This window comes from Ursus americanus, chromosome 26, assembly GCF_024610735.1.
Source record: "Ursus americanus isolate L20-20 chromosome 26, mUrsAme1.1.p, whole genome shotgun sequence".
Lineage (NCBI taxonomy): Eukaryota > Metazoa > Chordata > Mammalia > Carnivora > Ursidae > Ursus > Ursus americanus.
In genome coordinates, this window is record NC_142152.1 from 14819555 (window position 1) to 14837070 (window position 17516).

The 17516-nt window shown below is 51.6% G+C and overlaps 1 protein-coding gene and 1 long non-coding RNA gene across 2 annotated transcripts; one reads left to right on the forward strand and one right to left on the reverse strand.

Annotated features, from left to right (window-relative positions):
* Positions 1–4564: 4564 nt before the first annotated feature.
* Positions 4565–10006, reverse strand: ZFP36L1 (ZFP36 like 1 zinc finger CCCH-type). Its single transcript, XM_045807966.2, has 2 exons — positions 9768–10006; positions 4565–7368 (listed from the first exon to the last, which is right to left on the reverse strand). The coding sequence occupies exons 1-2, from the start codon at positions 9822–9824 to the stop codon at positions 6409–6411; spliced, it is 1017 nt and encodes a 338-aa protein (XP_045663922.1). The 5' UTR covers positions 9825–10006; the 3' UTR covers positions 4565–6408.
* Positions 10007–10243: 237 nt separating this feature from the next.
* On the forward strand, positions 10244–12820 carry LOC148107691 (uncharacterized). Its single transcript, XR_015721799.1, has 2 exons — positions 10244–12309; positions 12625–12820. It is a non-coding gene; the product is annotated as an uncharacterized LOC148107691 (long non-coding RNA).
* The last annotated feature ends 4696 nt before the right edge of the window (positions 12821–17516 follow it).

Consider the following 17516-nt stretch of genomic DNA (forward strand, 5'->3'; position numbering starts at 1 on the left):
CAGCTGCTCTGAACCCATTTCCTCCTTCTATAAAAAGGGACCAGGAACAGGACCGACATCCTCAGGTCGTGGCTGTTACAAAAACCAGCCACGATGTACTGAGTGCCTAAAACGGGCAAGGAATTCATTTCATTTCATTTTTTTTGTGCATTTCGCTTTTCTGGAATCTGTAGGAACACATAACAACGCTATAGGTGTTACGTGCTCGTGGGACTCACACACAGTAAAGTGCATGGATCTTCAGCACGCGGCTTCGCGAGCTGTGGCGCGTATGAGCTCTATCTTCTAATGGAGTCTCTGTCATCATAGATCACTTTGGGCTGCTTATGAACTTCATATAAATGCTGTCTTTTGGACTGGCTTCTTTCCCTTCACTTTATGGGGTTTTTACGTTTTTTTAATAAAAGATTTTATTTATTTATTTTTGAGAGAGAGAGCAGAGGGGAGGAGCAGAGGGAGAGGGAGAAGCAGATTAAGACATAGGACTTGATCCCATGACCTTGAGATCATGACCTGAGCCGAAATCCAGAGTTGGCTGCTTAACCGACTGAGCCACCCAGGTGCCCCCCACCTTAACTTTATGTTTTTGTCATTCATCCATGTTGCTGTGTTTATCAGTCATTTGTTTTTTACACGGCTGTATAGTATTTCACTGTGTGACTACACCACAGCTTACCCGTTGAACTAGATGTAATTACCATCGTCTCATCGTCCTCATCCCATCTTGCAAATGAGGAAGCTGGGGCTCTAAGCTGCTTGCTAAGTTTTTAGCCGGAGGTCATAGAATGAGGGTGACCCTGAGCAGGGATTTGAACCCATGGCCCTCTGACTTCAAAACCAGCTCCTCGCCCAGGGCAGCAGAGCCTCCCATCCCCCGGAGCACTGGGGTGGGTAGAAATGAACTCTGTCCCATGTGGTCATGACCTCCTTCTCCCTGAGGTACAAGTGGGAGTCAGGGGGCAGCTACCTGATTGGCCCCAGGTGGTGAGAAAATTGCCTCAGATCTGGCCGTTGTCAATATTATTTTCACTGTGCCCCAAGCTGATGGCGCAGGTACGGTTGTCACTCCAGGCTCTGTACCTTGAGACCTGGCCTTCGCCAGCATGTCGAAATAATTGCAAACAGCCTAACCACGGTGGGAGCACCCTCATCCCCTGACCAGCAGCTGGCTCTCACGGGCAGGGGGAGGGAACCTGGCCTGGCATGTGGACAGCCCCTGCCCTGGCTCCTCAGAGACTAGTTTCCCACGACAGTAACTCAGTTGTAACCCTTTGTGACTCCTGCAAAAGCATTGTAGGCTTTTAGGCCAGAAGGTTTTCTGTAATCCAGGCTTTATCCCACCAAAAGGTGGGTCACCACAGGGACTCCTAGTGCCGGCTTGACCTCAAGAAAAGGCCAAGGTTCTGTCCTGCTTCCCAACTCTTGGGGTCCCTGCTGGTGCCCACCAGCCCAGAAACCAGCCTGAGAAGGGCCATCCGCAAGGCAGCAGGGGGAGGTGAGGAGCCTGGGTAGTCTCCCCAGCCCCCTCCCCCTCTGAACTCAGGCACTGTTTCAGGCAGTCCAGCCAGACGTGATTAAATGGTTGGCTACGTGCAGGGGAGTGAGATCCCGGGGAAGAAGGGCACAGGGCCAACTCCCCAGGTGGCCCTGGGGCACCCTTTGCTCTGTTGATCATTAACAGAAGCCACCCCATGGCAGGCAGAGAAGGGGAAAGTCCAAGGGGATGGCCTGCCCCTCCTCCCAGGCACTGTCCTCCAAACATGCCAACCCTAGGCCGTGTGGGACATGAGATCATGACACTGAAGGGGTGTGTACAGAGTCATCTAATCCAACTGGCTGCTTCTTGCGCCCCTACAAAGTCTCCACGGGCCAAGGGAGACGGGAACTGACACCGGTCAGTTTGCAGTTACTATGTGCCAGGGACTGGGCCAAACGTACTCAGAACGCCGGCCGGTGACATGGTGGTGAAACACAACGAGGGAGCTGGCCTGCCTGGGTTCAAATCCCAACACTGCGAGCTGTGTGACAAATGAGTGAACGTCTCTGCACCCCAACTGCTCCATACAGAAAATGAGAGACGCTCCATGGGGTCACGTGAGCATTTAATGAGCTCACACACACGAAGTTCTCAGACTACCTGCCACTTATGAAGAGCTGTCACTGCTAACCGTTCACTTGATTATCAGTCGCCTCTTGAGATACAGATGAGAAATCCAAGGTTGAGTCACCTGCCCAAGGCACAGCTGACACAAAGGGAGCTGGGATCTGAACCCAGGTCAAAGGGTTCCATCTCCCTTCTTCCTCCATGCCATGGAAGCTTCCTCCTGCCATGACTCTCTCTGTCCCTTTGGCAACCAGGGCTTCATGATCCAATGGGCTGCAAAACTATCTCATGTCTGCTCCTTTCACCAGAATGCCAGTGAGGTACCGTATGCCCCAAACTTCCTCCTGAAAATGAGGCTTCCTGGCCCGGAGAAGTAAGTCATTGCTCAGTGACCAAAACAGCTCATTTCCTTTTGCTGCTCCAAGGAGGGTCAGACCATGGGTTGCCAGGTCAACAGCCACGGAGGCCCTGCCCTCATGCGGACCCCCAAACCAGAGATGCCCCAAGGTTGGGGACAGGAGGTGGGGAAGTAGTCTTGGTGTAGGCCTTACCTCCAGCTATCCCTACATGGCTCCTGTCCTCCCTGCTGTGGAGGAGCTGAGGGGTGGAGGTCTCCTGCCAGCTCTGGGCTCACACTTTCCGGAACCCCCACCAGCCTAGAGCACAGGCCCATTACCAAGGCCCCTCCATCTTCTAACATCCTGGAAGAAAGGGCCTAAAAGTCTCCTGATGGTTCCTTTCCCACATAGCTTTGGACCTAACTCCTCCTGTACCTTAAAAACCTAGATGGCAGAAAATCCAATTTTGTGGTGATAACCGTGCATGCGCCTGGGCGGCTACAATCCCAGACCGTGTGTTTCCCATGGAGATACTTAGGTGGGGTAAAGGGTCAAGGTTTGGGGATGGAGAGCTTCCCAAGGCCATGGGAGCCTCCCCTTGCCTGGACAGGCAACCCCCACCCTCCAGGAGTCAATGCTTCTACCTTTGGTATCACTCAAGGGACCCACTCCAACAGAAGCAATTCTGGGAAGGCTGGTGGGTATGTGTCACCATGAGCTAAAGCATTAGAAAGATGTCTGCCATCTGCTCATCAAGGTAAACAATTAAATGTCTTTTTGCCTTTAGTCAGTAAGGAAGATCACATGCCCCAACCACCACCATTACCACCCAACACACACACACACACACACACACACACACACACACACACACACACCCCATTCTGTTCTTCAGGGCCGAGCAGCCTAGGTTCACTCCAGTCCCGAGGAGGGATGCTGTTCCCCTACCTCCACCAGCAGGCCCTGCCTACGAAAAGGTAATTGTCCCTTCTTCTCCCTCATGCATCTCCCAGCAGGAGCCTGCCGGCCAGGGAAGAGCTGACAGGGTAGATAAGGTAGGTCTTCCCGGACAGCCCAGCCAATGTGTGCTGCAGACCGGACTGCCTTTGGGAGAGGCCGGGTGGAGTCAAGATGGAAATTCAACTTACTTCCCCCCACCCCCACAACTTACTGAGTGCAAGGAACCAAAGGCAGCCTCCAAAAGCAAGATCCATCCCTGCCAACCCAAAAAGCAACTGCTCTTAAGAAACAGACTCAGGGGTTTCAGTAGGATCCAGCCCCGCAGGCAGGCAAAAACATCCCCTTCAAAGTGGTCATCTGGCCTTGGCTGCCATGCTTCTAGCCAAGGGGACCCCACTCGCCCCAAGATGACAACCCACATATTCTGCATGGCATCACGGGTGTTAACAAGACTGAGGTGGTGGGAACTCCTGAGGACTTCCTGTTATGACTGACCAGTTTAACAGCCACTTCCCCCTAAGAGCCCTCCAAATACAGAAGTGCATGTCAGCTCCAGGGGGATCCACCCTCAGCCCCAGGACTCTGGTTTGGGTCCCTGACTATCTCAGATGCTCCTCTCCAAGCCTGCAATGCTTCATCACACCCACCCCCGACAGGTGTTGACAGGGTAGAGTTTCTGGTCAATTTCATGTAGGAAAAACGAGCCTAGAAACACACAGAAGAACTCCCTCAAACCCAACTGGCTGGAGTACCATGTACTACTAGGTTCCCCCTCAGCACCCAAAGGAATGAAGACCACAGACTGGAGAAGACTAGAAAACTGTAGGCCTCAGCTTTTCTGAGGGTCCTCCAAAGCTGCCCGGGGTCCCAAGACTGGACGCCTGTCAAGAACCAACACACTGGGAAGATAATAGCGAAATGCGAGCTCCTTTGCAATCAATTTCCGTCCCATCCCCTCTACGCTGATACTTCCGCGGAGACTTCCGGCATCAACAGAGGGAGCTATATAGCCATAGGTTTAGCTCTGAGGAAGAAAAAAAAAAAAAAAAAAAAAGCAACCAGTGCCCCTCCTCCCCCCCACCACCTGCATCCTACACAAAAGACAAAAACCTACATGCGAAGTCAAACCACAAGCCAAGTAAAACGAGCTTCACCATCCGTGTTTCTTGAAAAAAAACGGGGTTTATTGATTTTTAAACTGCAAATAGTCGTTACAAAAAGTTTTTTTTTCTTTTAAATAAATTCACACAAAGAAAGAGAAATAGAAAGCGACGGTAGTGACCAGCAAGAGGAATAATAATTACATTCATCTTAATGTGTGTGCCAGTTCTGTTTGCATTAACATTGGAAAACTCCAAACCTGGAATCCAGAACCTCAAATCTGCAATCGGAATGTCTTGAGATGGGCACGTGGAAGTCAAAGGGTTTCTTTTTTTAAATTTTTTTCCCTTTTAGAAGCCATACATAAGTTGTTTTCCTTCTGTACTGTCACAGAACTTTTACATACATTCTCAGTCCTAGCTGTGAAAAGGCCTAAAGAAGAAGAAACTCAATTTGCAGTCCAACACAAAGGGGGGAAATTTCTAAAATAAATAATCCAACAGTTTTTTGCATTTTTTTAAATTAATTTTTCATTTTTTTAAAATAAAATAACCAAAAAAAGTGTAAAGTTACAAAAAATGTCGTTGAAGAATAATATATTAAAACTGTGGAAAAAAAAGGAAAAAGACACGTCACAAAATTTTAAGATTAATATGAAGATCATAATTTAACATAAAAGAATATATTCTATGGATTTGTCATCCCGATAAATATGAACAAAATTAACAAAAAAAAAGCATAGTTTTGGCAATAAATACGTTTTGATAAGTTAAATAAGCTTTTTTATATTGATGTGCAGTGACAAGCAAAATTTTTGCTCTCCAATTTCTGAAAGTTATATGAAGTTTAAAACCCAGGGAAGAAAGCATGGCGTGAGTGCTCTAAGGACAGGCCTACGGTATTCTAGAGCAAAAACCATTACAGCTACTTCTACGGGAAATCGTTTTACACAGATATTGTATGTGGAATGAATACCATTAACTGCTCACCCCTTACATGTTTTTTAGCTTTTCTCTCATTTTTTTGTTATTTTTTTGTTTAAAGATGTCACATATGAACTGGGGAACTTTAGCACCAAAATCAAGTCTCTCATAGTCCATCTAGCTTCCCCATCCTCCCCACTTAAAAAAAAAAAAAAAAAAAAGAAAGAAAGAAAAAATTAAATCACAAAGTCCCACTTATGTCACAATCTTCATCCACTTTTTCAGTCTTCCTTCCTGTAGACCTACACGAACCCAGGCAAGATTAGTCAACAGAGGTTCAGGTCGGGAAGAAAAAGGTTTTGAATATCAAGATAGGTTTCCCCAAAAACCCGAGTCTGGCAACAACTCTCCCTAGAGGGGTGCGGGGGTCATGGGGAGGGGGAGGAGGAAGTGTGTGGGAGGCTGAAGTAAGGGAAGGTGCAGTTGGGTCGCCAGTGGAGGGAGCTGCTGGTTCTGGGTCCCCTCCCCCTCCCCATGGGCAGAGGCTCCGGGAGGCCCACGGGTGCCCTCTGGCGCTGAAGAGGTAATGTAGTCACAGTGACAAAGTTAGATTACAAGGCACTAAATTGCTTCTGTAAACTGTTACTGCTTTTTCTTTTGTGATTTGGCACTTAAGGCTTAAGCCAGGGGGAAAAGGCATCTACTGACAAATATGGGACTTGTCTGTTCTGCGTGGTAAGTGGGCTATAAAATCGAGGAGAGGGGGGTTTCAAGCCAGAGGAAGCTACTGACAAATTGACTTGTCCTTATGTTGGGGGGGAGGGTTAAGAGGGGGGAGAGGGAGGGGGCATTCCAAGGTTCTGGGGGAAAGGGGTTGAGCTTAACCTTGTTAATGCAGGGGTTGTGGGGAATCAGATGGAGAGGGAGGTGAGGAGAAGGATGGGAGGGGTGGAGTAGGCAGGGGGTCCCTCCCTACCCTGGTTTAGTCATCTGAGATGGAAAGTCTGCTGAAAATGGGCAGGCGTCTTGAGTTGTCCAAGGTGGGGGAATCTGAGCCACTGTGGCTGCTGCTGGAGCTGCTCAGATAGCCCTCCTGGTCCGAGAGAGAATCCTGAGGGCTGGGGGGAGAGTCAAACATGTGAGGGGACTCGGACATGGGCCGGAAGAGGAAGGTGGTTGGGGAGCCACCCCCAGGCAGCCCCATGCTAGGGGCAAAGAGGCTCGCCAGCTCCTGGCTGGAGAAGGCGAAGGGGTTATTGGTGCCATCTGGCAGGGTGGGTGAGCCCAGAAGGTCATCGGCGCTCAGGATGGGGGGTGGGGTGATGGACGTGGGGCTGTCCAGCAGCCCCGTGGCAGCGGCGGTGGCAGCGGCACTGGGAAACCCAGCAAAGCTAAAGCTATGCTGGAGGCGGGGACGGTCAGCGGAGAGGTCCCGGGCCCCGGCCAGGGCGCGGCGCTCCTCGGCGTTGTGGATGAAGTGGCAGCGGGGCCCATAGGGGCAAAAGCCAATGGTGTGGAAGGTGCGGCACAGCTCCGTCTTGTACTTGGGGTGACGGGTCAGACTTCGCAGCTCGTGGATGCCATGCGCGAACTGGCACTTGTCCCCGTACTTACAAGCGCCGTTCTCCTCGAAGGGGCGGCACAGCTCCGTCTTGTAGCGGCTGGAGTTGACCTGGCCGCTGCCCGGCTGCTTCTGGGTGGGCAGCAGCCGCTCGCCCCCTTCTGAGAAAGAGCGGTCTCGGAAACGGCTGTCGCGAGAGCTCAGAGAGGGGGCCGGCTCACCCTTGAGGCTGCTGAGGAGCTGGTTCTGGTGGAATTTGGAGCTGGGCAGGGTGACCGAGTGCCTCCGGGGGAAGCCCCCACCGGCAGGGGTGCCCACCGCCTTCCTGTCCAGCAGGCAGCCCCCTGCACTGGGAGTACTGTAGTTGAGCATCTTGTTACCCTGGAGGGAAGAGAGGGAAGAGAGAGTGTGGTTAGTGACAAAGGCCATCCACCAGGGCCAAGAAAGGGAACCCCTAAGGGCAGCCCCCTCCATAAGCAGAAATGCCCCTTGTGTCTCTAAGGAACCATCTCTAACTCTGTCCTGACAAGCCCCTCCCACTCTTCCTCCCACAGGCCACCACCTAGCTTTACTTTGGCCCCATACAGAAGAAACCACAAAATGCTGACCGGGATGAAATTGTTATACACGCACCCTACTCCCTGCACACTGCTCGAATGTGCCCCCATATCCTGTCCCCAAACGTGCCGCGTTGATCCACAAAACTGAACTTCTTTACCTCCCAAACAGATTCCTCAGCTCAAAATATCTCATACAGCTCAGACTTCTCTAGATTCCCCTTCCCCCTAACAAAAACAGGTAAACCTCAGGAGACTATGAGTACCGCCCTTTTAATCAGTCCCTCCTGCACTGACACTACACCACACACACACACACACACACACACACACACACACACACACACACGACATGGCCTAAGACTCTCAACTTCCTCCTTCAGAAGTGTTCCCTTCCTTTGGCAACAGGTTTCCAGACTGCCTTTGCTTTACTTGCTGAGGGGCAGGGGAGAGGGAGGGGACAGGAGAAGGATGGGATTCCTAAAAACAAAATTCATTGCCCCATACTTGGGGAAGGGGTGCCTTCTACAATGATCTCCCCACCATTCTCGGCCCACCCCACCCCCTGCACTGGGAAGATGCCTTTGCAGTTAGTCTGGCTGCAAGGGCAGGCTTGGATAAGAGCGCCAGTGTTTAATCTTTAACGCAAAGCTGCAGGTGGGAAGGAAAAGGAAGGCACCACATCCCCCCACCCGCCTCCTAGTCAATAGTGGATTTGGGGGGAGGGAAGCAGAGCCACCACAAACAGGTTTCTGTTCCAATGGGCCCCTGGTCACCTGCCCAATCTGTACCCAAGATTTGGAAAGGGTGCAAGCCGGGGACCTGGGAGTTGGCTCCCAGCCCATGTGGGTGTCATTGTGCAAATTCTAAAGTCTGTCCCTTAGGATCAGCTGCAGGGGATCGGGAATCTGTAACAGCAACCACCCCACGGAGCGGATTACAGGAACCAAGTTGAGAGCCGGTTCCCAACAATAAGGTTCATTTAAAAAGTCCTGCGGGGGGGGGGTTGCAGAGGGCAAGAAAAAGAGAAACAGATCAAAGAGTGAGAAAGCTGGGATGAGAAGGAAGATGTGCAGGGGAGCTCAGGGAGCCGCAAGGGCAACTGGAGTCTGGGAAAGCGCAAGGAGGGAAGGAAGCTGAAATTCAAACTTTTTTTCATGTTGCTCTTCAGCTCCTCGTTGTCCCTGCACCCCAGCCCTGCAGCCCTGGGGCCCTGGCAGCTGGGCGGACTGGAGAAGCAAGCTGAGAAAAGAGAGGGACATGACCCGACGTGTTTAAAAGAAGGCACAACACTTTAGCAATTAAAAGTAGCCTAGCAGCTCCCCGATTTCAAATTGGGGAGAGGGGGCGAAAATAATTTAACATCCATAGGCTTTTGCTATGTACACTTAAACCACACTCCTGGAACATTCAGTGTTTAAAACCTGCTTTTTTTTCCACACCACTTAAGGAGGCCCCATTAAATCCTTGCTCGCAGAGCCCCTTGAGCTCAGGCCGGCATTTTGTTGTCGAGTCCCCCCACCCCCTCGGAAAACAGGTAAGCGGGCCAAACCTAGTCCCATTGTCACCCCAAAGTTTGCAGCACTGTAGGCTATCACAGAAGGAAGCCTGACCGCGCTGGGGCGAACCGAAGCCACACTGCAAACCCGTTTTGCAACATCCTTTTGAATCACAACTCTTGGCCTTTTTCTCGCAGATTCCCAGCCCTTCCACATCAGAGGGGGCAATCTCCCAGCAAAACGTCCTCCTGAGACTCACTTTGCCAAGGGGCGCCCCTGCTGACCCCACACAGGCTGGCGGTGTGACTGGAGAGCCTCGAACCCCTCCAGGCGGCGGCGAGACCCAGAGCGCGCACCGGGCAACCCGAGCCGACCAGCGAAACTGGGCTCAAGCAGCACATTAGGGACGACAGAAACACCGCAAAACTGCCCCAGTCTGCCAATGCCCCAAGTCCCCCGGGCAGCCCCGCCACTCAAACTTCTCCCCCCAAAACTCTAGTCTCCAAATTCCTATGCAGTCGCCGCGAGGACCTGTTGAAACTCAGGGTGGAAATGAGAGAACCAAATTCCTTTAAACTGGGGAGGAAATGAGGCAGAAAAAAGACCCATCTCGCCTCCCCTCCTCTCCTCCCTGCTTTCCAAGACCTGAACTTTTGGGGGTTCTTTCTTTAGGCAAAAAGGGAAAACGAAAACTTTGAGAAGCAAACCCTCCGCCCCACTTTACCTTGCATAAAACTTCGCTCAAGTCGAAGATGGTGGCAGACACGAGGGTGGTGGTCATCCTGGGCGTTCGCACGGGGCAGGGACGGGGATCTGGTGTGTCGCGAAGGTCTCGGTGCGGGGAAGGCGCAGCCTCCGGCTCTCCGATCTGGAGTCCCACACGCCTACTCCCGGCGCCCCTCGCCTTTCTGACTCTCCTCGGCCGCGGCGCGCGAAGCCCAATTTATAAAGTTCAGATTTGGTGGGCCGGGGGAGGAGGAGCTTTAAACTTATTTAAATGAGGAAGAGGAGGGGAAAAAAAGTTGATTGACACTGAAGTTGAATCAGCCATGCGGTCAAACTCGAGAAAAAAAAAAAAGAAACTTTCAAAAGGAAGAAGGGGGAGGGGAAACGAGGAAAGAAGCCTAAGAAGACGAGAAAAAAAAAAAACCCAACTGGGAGACTCGCACAACTTTTTTTTCTTAAAGAGGAAAAGTTTCGAGTCCGCTCGCTCCGCAGCCCGGCGCTTGGGGCGCCCCTCTCTGGGGCAGCGCGGCGCGAGGGGGAGGGGCGCGCCCCCCCTTTGTCAGGCTGCGAGCGCGGCTCTGTGACATCACTCATTCCACCCTCTTCGGGGTTCTAGTTGTTGTGTTGTTGTTTTTTTGTCGGGCAGGAAGGCGGGCTCGACTTTCTCTTTTTGCAAGCAGGAGCAGAAGCCCGTCCTTAGCGCCCGAGCTGCGGTTTCCATCTTGAGCAGATCTCCCTGAAACTTCTCCAAGTGCCCCCCACAACTTACTCTTTTCCCGAGTTCTCTTCCTCATTCGGCTGCCTTCCGCAACCGGGCAGGGCCAGGAGATCGGGAATTTGGGACGCACAAAACGTTCAGGTCTAGGGGTTTTGGGGTTTTTTTTCCAGCAGGACGTGGCGGAGGTAGAGTGGTGGGGGAAACTAGGCAGACTTTTTCCCCCGGGAGGACTGGACCGGGCCGGGCGGGGCTAGCGCAGCACGATTTCGCGCGCCGCACGCGTCTACACTCTCCTGCGCTTTGCAGCCGGACCGCGGGAGGGGGAGTCGCGGAAAAGACCACCGCCCGCGCGGATTGCTTGTTTGCTTAACAGGCCTGGGAGTGGGATTTATTTCACATATCCAACTTTAAAGTTTTTCATAAAGAAAACCCGAACCCTCATTAATAATACCCCTTGCAGTCCACCCCCCCGCCCAATTAAAAAAAATCATTAACGCATAACTTTCCACGCGCGCTCTGAACTAGGGGATACACACACGCACACACCCCAGATGCTTGAACAATGAAAAAAGTTACTTTGGCAAGAATGAAGGTAAAGAAATGGGGGGGGCGACACTTTTAACTTATTGTCGCTTCTCCCCCGCCCCCACGGGAACGGAACATATGGCTTGTCACGCTGCGCTGTTTTGGCGGGATGGGGGGAGGAGGGTATGGGATCCTCGAAACCGAAAGCCCCCCCCAATAGATTACTCCTTTTAAAAACTGTTCTATATTTACTGTTAGGTTCGGATGCCTCTCCATCCACCCAAATAAAAAGTTAACGCGTCGCCCACGGCCCCCCGGGTGCTGGAGCGAAGACCCAGGCGGAAATTGCGGGGCTCTGTTTCTTTCCTATTTCCCCGCGTGCCCGGCCGCCTCCTCAGCCCTCGCACGTTTCTTCCCAGCACTCGGAGGCCGCCGAGTCTGTTATGAAACCCTGAGCGCTGAGTGGCTAAGAGCGGGTTCCATTGCGATGTAATTAGGTCACCCCATTATGAGCACGTTTCTTTGGAAAGGACAGGGCGGGCGGAGCAGAGCGCTCGAGTCGCGCTCTCGCCACCACCACCCACCCACCCACATACACACGCATTTTTATTACATTTCAGATGTATTCGTCAACCTCCGAGCAGACCCAGGGAAACCTTCCAAATCACAACGAAAGGAACCGGTTGTTTTTCATCTTTGCGAAACACACAAGTTTAGCGGCAGCCACGAATCTACGTGATCCCAGCCCGTCTGCTTTTATTTGGTCCCTCTGACTTAAACTTATGGCCCCCATTTTTTTTTAAAGATTTTATTTATTTATTTGACAGAGATAGAGACAGCCAGCGAGAGAGGGAACACAAGCAGGGGGAGTGGGAGAGGAAGAAGCAGGCTCCCAGCGGAGGAGCCTGATGTGGGGCTCGATCCCAGAACGCCGGGATCACGCCCTGAGCCGAAGGCAGACGCTTAACCGCTGTGCCACCCAGGCGCCCCCTATGGCCCCCATTTTTAACCTGGCTGCTGCCCCTTGCCTTTCCTCCTGCTGCTGTCCAAGCCTCCTGTTGCTTCCTTCCCTCTGCTCCCATTTTTCAGCTTTTCTTGAAATCTGGCAAGCACCAGAAAGGGAAATAAATTCCATCCACCTTAATTTAAATCATTCAAGTGTAGGTTTCTTAAAGGGGTGTTTGCTCTCTTTTCCCCAGCTCCAAGAAAGGGGGGGGGGGCATCGTGCAGTTTCTTGGTGATGAGGTAATGAGTTCCAGATTTTAGGACAGAGCAGGCTGCGCGTTAAAACCACAAGGTTAGTCTGCGTCCTGATGTGAAGCTATTTCGTCTTTTTATCTCCCTCCCCCCTGCACCACCAAAAAAGGCCCATTGGTCTTTAACTCTGGAGGGTTCGCGAAGCTCTGCTGGGGGGACGGAGGAGGGTGTGGAGAAGCGAAGAAGGGGGACCCGGAGCGGGTGGGGCCGCCTTCCCGGCCCCAAGCCCGGCCCGCACCCGCTGTCCCCCCGCGGCTGCGGGACGGGTAAGAAGTACCGTCACGCGGCCCCAGCGCCGCAGGCTAGCTAAAAAGTCTTTTCTTTTTTTTTTTTACCCCCACCCCACCCCCCAAAGAGAACGCCGATTCCTCGAATTTCCTCCGCTTTTCCAACTCCCGGCCGCCGCTCCCCTCCCCCACTCCCGGGGTGCGGGCTCCGCGGGGCGGCGGCCTGGCCCGCTCGCTCCGGAGTTGTTTACCGGCCCCGCCGACCCACCGAGTTTGTTCCAGCTCCCAGAGCCTGTCTCTATAATTAAACTCTTTTTTAATTGTCGGGTTGAAACGTCATTTCGGGGACTTTCCAAGGGTGAGGGAGCCGGGGCGGGGGTGGGGGGGGAGCGAGCCTCCTTAACCCTTCGCTAACCCGACGGGCCGGGGAGCGGCGTCCAGCCCGGCCGAGGAGGGCTGGGAGTCGGGGGGCCGGAGGCGGCCTGCCCCGGCCGGACGTGCTCCGCAGGTGCCCGAAGGCGGCGGGGATGGCAGCCAGCCCCGACCGCCGCAGGAAGCCGGACGAAAGCCGTGCGCCGCCCTCCCCGCCTCCTTCGCAAGGCAGTCGGCGCTCGGGTTCCTAACTCGCTCCGGGTCGGGAAAGGCCGCCCCTTCACCTGCACTGCCGCTTCCGATCGGGAGGCGATCAGCCGGGTCCTCCGTCCCAGGCCCGACTTCCGGGCCCTCCTGGCTCCCTTGGAGCCGATACCCTCGCGAGGAGGGGCTAGTCAGGTATTTTTGGTTTGGGGGTGTTAGGTTTTGTTTAAGGAGGAAAGTGAGGGGCGCCTGGGTGGCACAGCGGTTAAGCGTCTGCCTTCGGCTCAGGGCGTGATCCCAGCGTTATGGGATCGAGCCCCACATCAGGCTCCTCTGCTAGGAGCCCGCTTCTTCCTCTCCCACTCCCCGTGCTTGTGTTCTCTCTCTCGCTGGCTGTTTCTATCTCTGTCAAACAAATAAATAAAATCTTTAAAAAAAAAAAAAAAAGGAGGAAAGTGAAAGTCCTCGGAATTAGGGAAGCGCGACGGACATATTCATGGGCCAGTCTGGACTCTGGGCGCACCTCGCGGCAGGTGAGAGGGTGGGGCGCCGAGCCCCCAGCGGGCCTGGCCTTGGTCACCGTTACCAGCGCCCTCCAAGACACCCTTCCCTGGGATCCCCTCCTGGCCATGGTTGCAACATAGGACCTGTCATCCCAGAGCCCTTTGGCTTCAGGTCATTTGCACAAACCCCCAAATTCTTCGGATTGGGTCTTGCCCTCCCCCTCTAACCCCCCCCCCCAACTTCTGCTACCCGAGACCCTGAGACAGCCACAAGGTCTCTGGATTAGAGAGAGGGGGAGGTATGGCCAAGTGCGCCTGAGAGTTACCTGGTTTAGAGTTCACCTGTAGGGCCTGTGGAATGCATATTCCTCCGCTTGGTCCCAGGCCCAGGGAATCAGAATCTCTGGGGTGGGGTCAGGAATCTGCATTTTTAGTAATTTCCTGCTTGTGACTCAGACATTAAGGTTTGAGAATCAGTGGTCCAAGACTTTGAAGTTGGGCCATCTGGATCCAAACCTTGGCTCTGTGTGATCCAAATGTTTCTAGCTGTGTGACTTTTCAAGACCATGACTAAAGCCTCTGTTATCTCATCTCTAGAATATGGATAATAATACTGCCTAAAATTGGCAGATAAAGTGCTTAGTTTCAAGCCTAGCAGAACCCTTTTGTATGCCTAGCCATTGTATGTAAACTAAACCATTCTTGGGACCTTATCACACCACAAAACACATTTTGGGGAGTATTCACTTTGCAAAAAGTATTCTTCGGTATAAACATCCATGAAATGGTCAGCTAACACCTTTGACCACTGCTTCACCTCCTCCTTTCGTGCCTGGGCCTGCCTAGGGACATAAGAAAGCCCATGAGTTTTGAGCCCCCTAAACTTTGATGGGAAGCCCAACTCTGCCAGCAGGTCACCAGTTCCACAACCTTGAGCAGGTCCCTTAGCCTCTGCAATGGTGGGGAAGGTTAAACTCTTCCAGCCAGTGCTCAGCTCAGACAGCCCCTTGGCCTCCAGTCACTCCCAACTGCTCGCAGTTGCTGGTGGTCGCTGCACACCCCTCCCTGGGGCTTTACTCAAGAGGTTCCTTCCGCTGGGGTTCGGGCAGCTCCCTGAGCAGGCCTACTGCCTCTCTCCCAGCAGTACCACTGCGGCCTACAGCACTCCAGCCTTCTGCTGCATTTTATGGGAATTACCTATTTATTCCCACTGGACTATAAACTCCTGGAGGACGAGGGCAGCTCTGTTACCTGGGCCTCAGGAGTAGGTCCCGAGTAGGTGCACAATACAATTTTTCAGTTGTTACTGAACCTTGCTGTTGAAACCATTCGGACACGTTGGCCACCCTACGTCTGGCAGTGGGAGTAGAAGAAGGATTGCAGAGGTGTGGGGAGTGGCAGAAAGGGAGGGCTTGGGCTCTGCCACAAGGGGAAATGGCAGTCTTAGCACTGGGAGGCCGGGAAGGCCGGAGCTGGTCATTCAGGGAAGCTGGGCTTCCACAGCTAGCCCACGGCATGTTCTGTGCAGCTGTTAAGAGGGGACAGTCTAATGGAATGAGCACTGGTCTAGGAGTCAGGACTCTTGGATTCTAGAGCTACTCTCCTTCTAGTTCAGTCGATCATTGTCTACTCTGGGCTTCCCTATTCTGCCCTGTAGATGGAGAACGTTGGACTGGGCAGGTAGTGCTCAAACATCACTCTGAGCAGAATTATCTCGGGGAGCTTTTAAAACTACACAGATGCCCTCTCCCACCCCATCCCACCCCACCTCCAAAGATTCCACTTCAGTTGGTCTGGGGTGAGGCCCAGCATCTGTATCTTTGAAGCTCCCCAGATGATTCTATCATGAAGCCAGAAACATGGACATGTTTATTTTAGAACAGTAGTTCCCAACCAGGAATGATTTTGCCCCACAGTAAACATCTGGCAATGTCTAGCTGCATTTTTGGTTGTCACTTTTGGGGGAAGGAAGGTCAGTGCCATCGGCATCTAGAAGGTAAAGTTCAGATATGCTGCTAGACATCCACACAACAGCCCCCACAACAAAATGTATCTGGCCCAAAACGTGAATAGTACCCAAACTGGGAAACCCAGTTTTAGAGGCTTCCAACTCCAAGATTCCTGTGTACTTAGGCTCTATCCCCGCTCTCCCTCAAACCCCTCTCCTTACGGCAGCCCAAGTGATCTTTTTCAAAACCTAGACCTGATCTCGTGTTACACTTGCCTAAAACCCTTCGCTGCCCATCCTTTTAGAATAAAACCATACCCTCAGTCCAAGGGCATCTGACTCTCTTACTATTCCAGCCTGGACTTTCATACCCCTCCCTCCCCATCACCACCTCTCCCACTCCCCCAGGGCACTCCCTGTGCTCTGGTTAGTTTCAGATGAAATGAATGATACTTCCTTCTGCCCCAGGGCCTTGACACTTGCTATTTCTTCTATCTGAATTGACCTTCCTTTGGCCTAAGTAAGTTCTAAATCATCCTTTAGCATCCAGCTCAAGCATCACTTCCTCAGCCATTCCTGGAGTCCGCCTCCCCCCAACATGGCAAGGTATCTATCTTCTCTCTGATGTCCTCATGCCATGTTCATTTCCTTCAGAGAAGTTATTTCGGTTTATGAGTATATATTCATTCCTGTAACACTTTTTCACTTCTTAATTTAACACACAGAAAAATTGACCTATATTTGGTGTACAGACTATTAGCATCAATAGATTCTTGTAAGCACCACCATGATCAGAAAACAGAACATATCCATCACCCCCGAAAACCTCCCTCATGTTATCCCCTTGTAGTCATGCCCTTCCCTGTCCTTTAGTCTGCAACCACTGATCTGCTCCCTGTACTGTAATTTTATCTTTTCCAGAATGCCATGTAAGTAGAATCACATAGTATGTATGATTTCACACAACATAATGCCTTCTAGATTTATCCATGTTGTTGCATGTGTCAATAGTTCATTCCATTTTATTGAAGACTGCTGTTTCGCTGTATGGGTACACCATTGTTTATCCATTCACCTGTTGAAGGACATTGGATTATTTCCAGTTTGGGGCCGTTATGCATAGAGCTGCAGTAAACATTTGTGTACGGATTTTTGTGTGAACACTGTGCCTTTCTCTAGGGTAAATGCGTAGGAGTGGGACTGCTGGGCCAATGGGAAGTGTGTGTGGAAGTTTATAAACAACTGCCAAACCGTCTTCCAGAGTGGATACAGCGTCCTGCACCTTCAGCAGCAATACAGGGGAGTTTCTGAGTTACTCTGTCCTCACCAGCACTTACAATTGTCCGTACGTTTTATTTTAGTCATTCCAGGAGGTGTGTAGTGCTATTAATTTGCATTTCATTCATGACTAATGATGTTAGACATCCTTTCATGTGCTTCCTTGCCGTCCGTATGTCCTCTTCGGCAAAGTATCTGTTCAGGTCTTTTGCCCACTTTTTAACTGGGTCATTTGTTTTCTTACTGTTGAGTTCTGAGAGTTCTTTATATATTCTGGCTCCAGTTGCCTTGTGGGATATGTAAATTTGCAAATATTTTCTTCAGTCAGCGCCTTATCTTTTCATCTTCTGAGCAAAATATCTTTCAGAGAGCAGAAGTTTTTCATTTTGATGAAGTTTAATTTTTCAGTTTTATCTTTTGTGGATCATGCTTTTAGTGGCCCATCCAAGACCGTTTGCCTGACCCTACGTCGTTAAGATTCTCTCTTCTTCTAAAGATTAATAGTTTTATGTTTTACACTTAGATCTATGATCCATTTGGAGTTAGTTTTTATATATGATGGGAAATTTAGGTTGAGGTTTGGTTTTTTTGCCCATGCATGTCCAATCCCAACACTGTTTATTAAAGAGGCTATCACTTTCTCCATTGAATGGTTTGTGTCTGTCCAAAAATCGGTTCGCCATAGTTATATGGGTCTCTTGATTGTGTTCCATTG

Coding starts and splice junctions, on each gene's coding strand:
- ZFP36L1 (XM_045807966.2), bottom strand. CDS start 9,824: ATGACCACCACCCTCGTGTCTGCCACCATCTTCGACTTGAGCGAAGTT. Junction 7,369..9,767: donor TGAGCGAAGTTTTATGCAAG/GTAAAGTGGGGC, acceptor TCTTCCCTCCAG/GGTAACAAGATGCTCAACTA.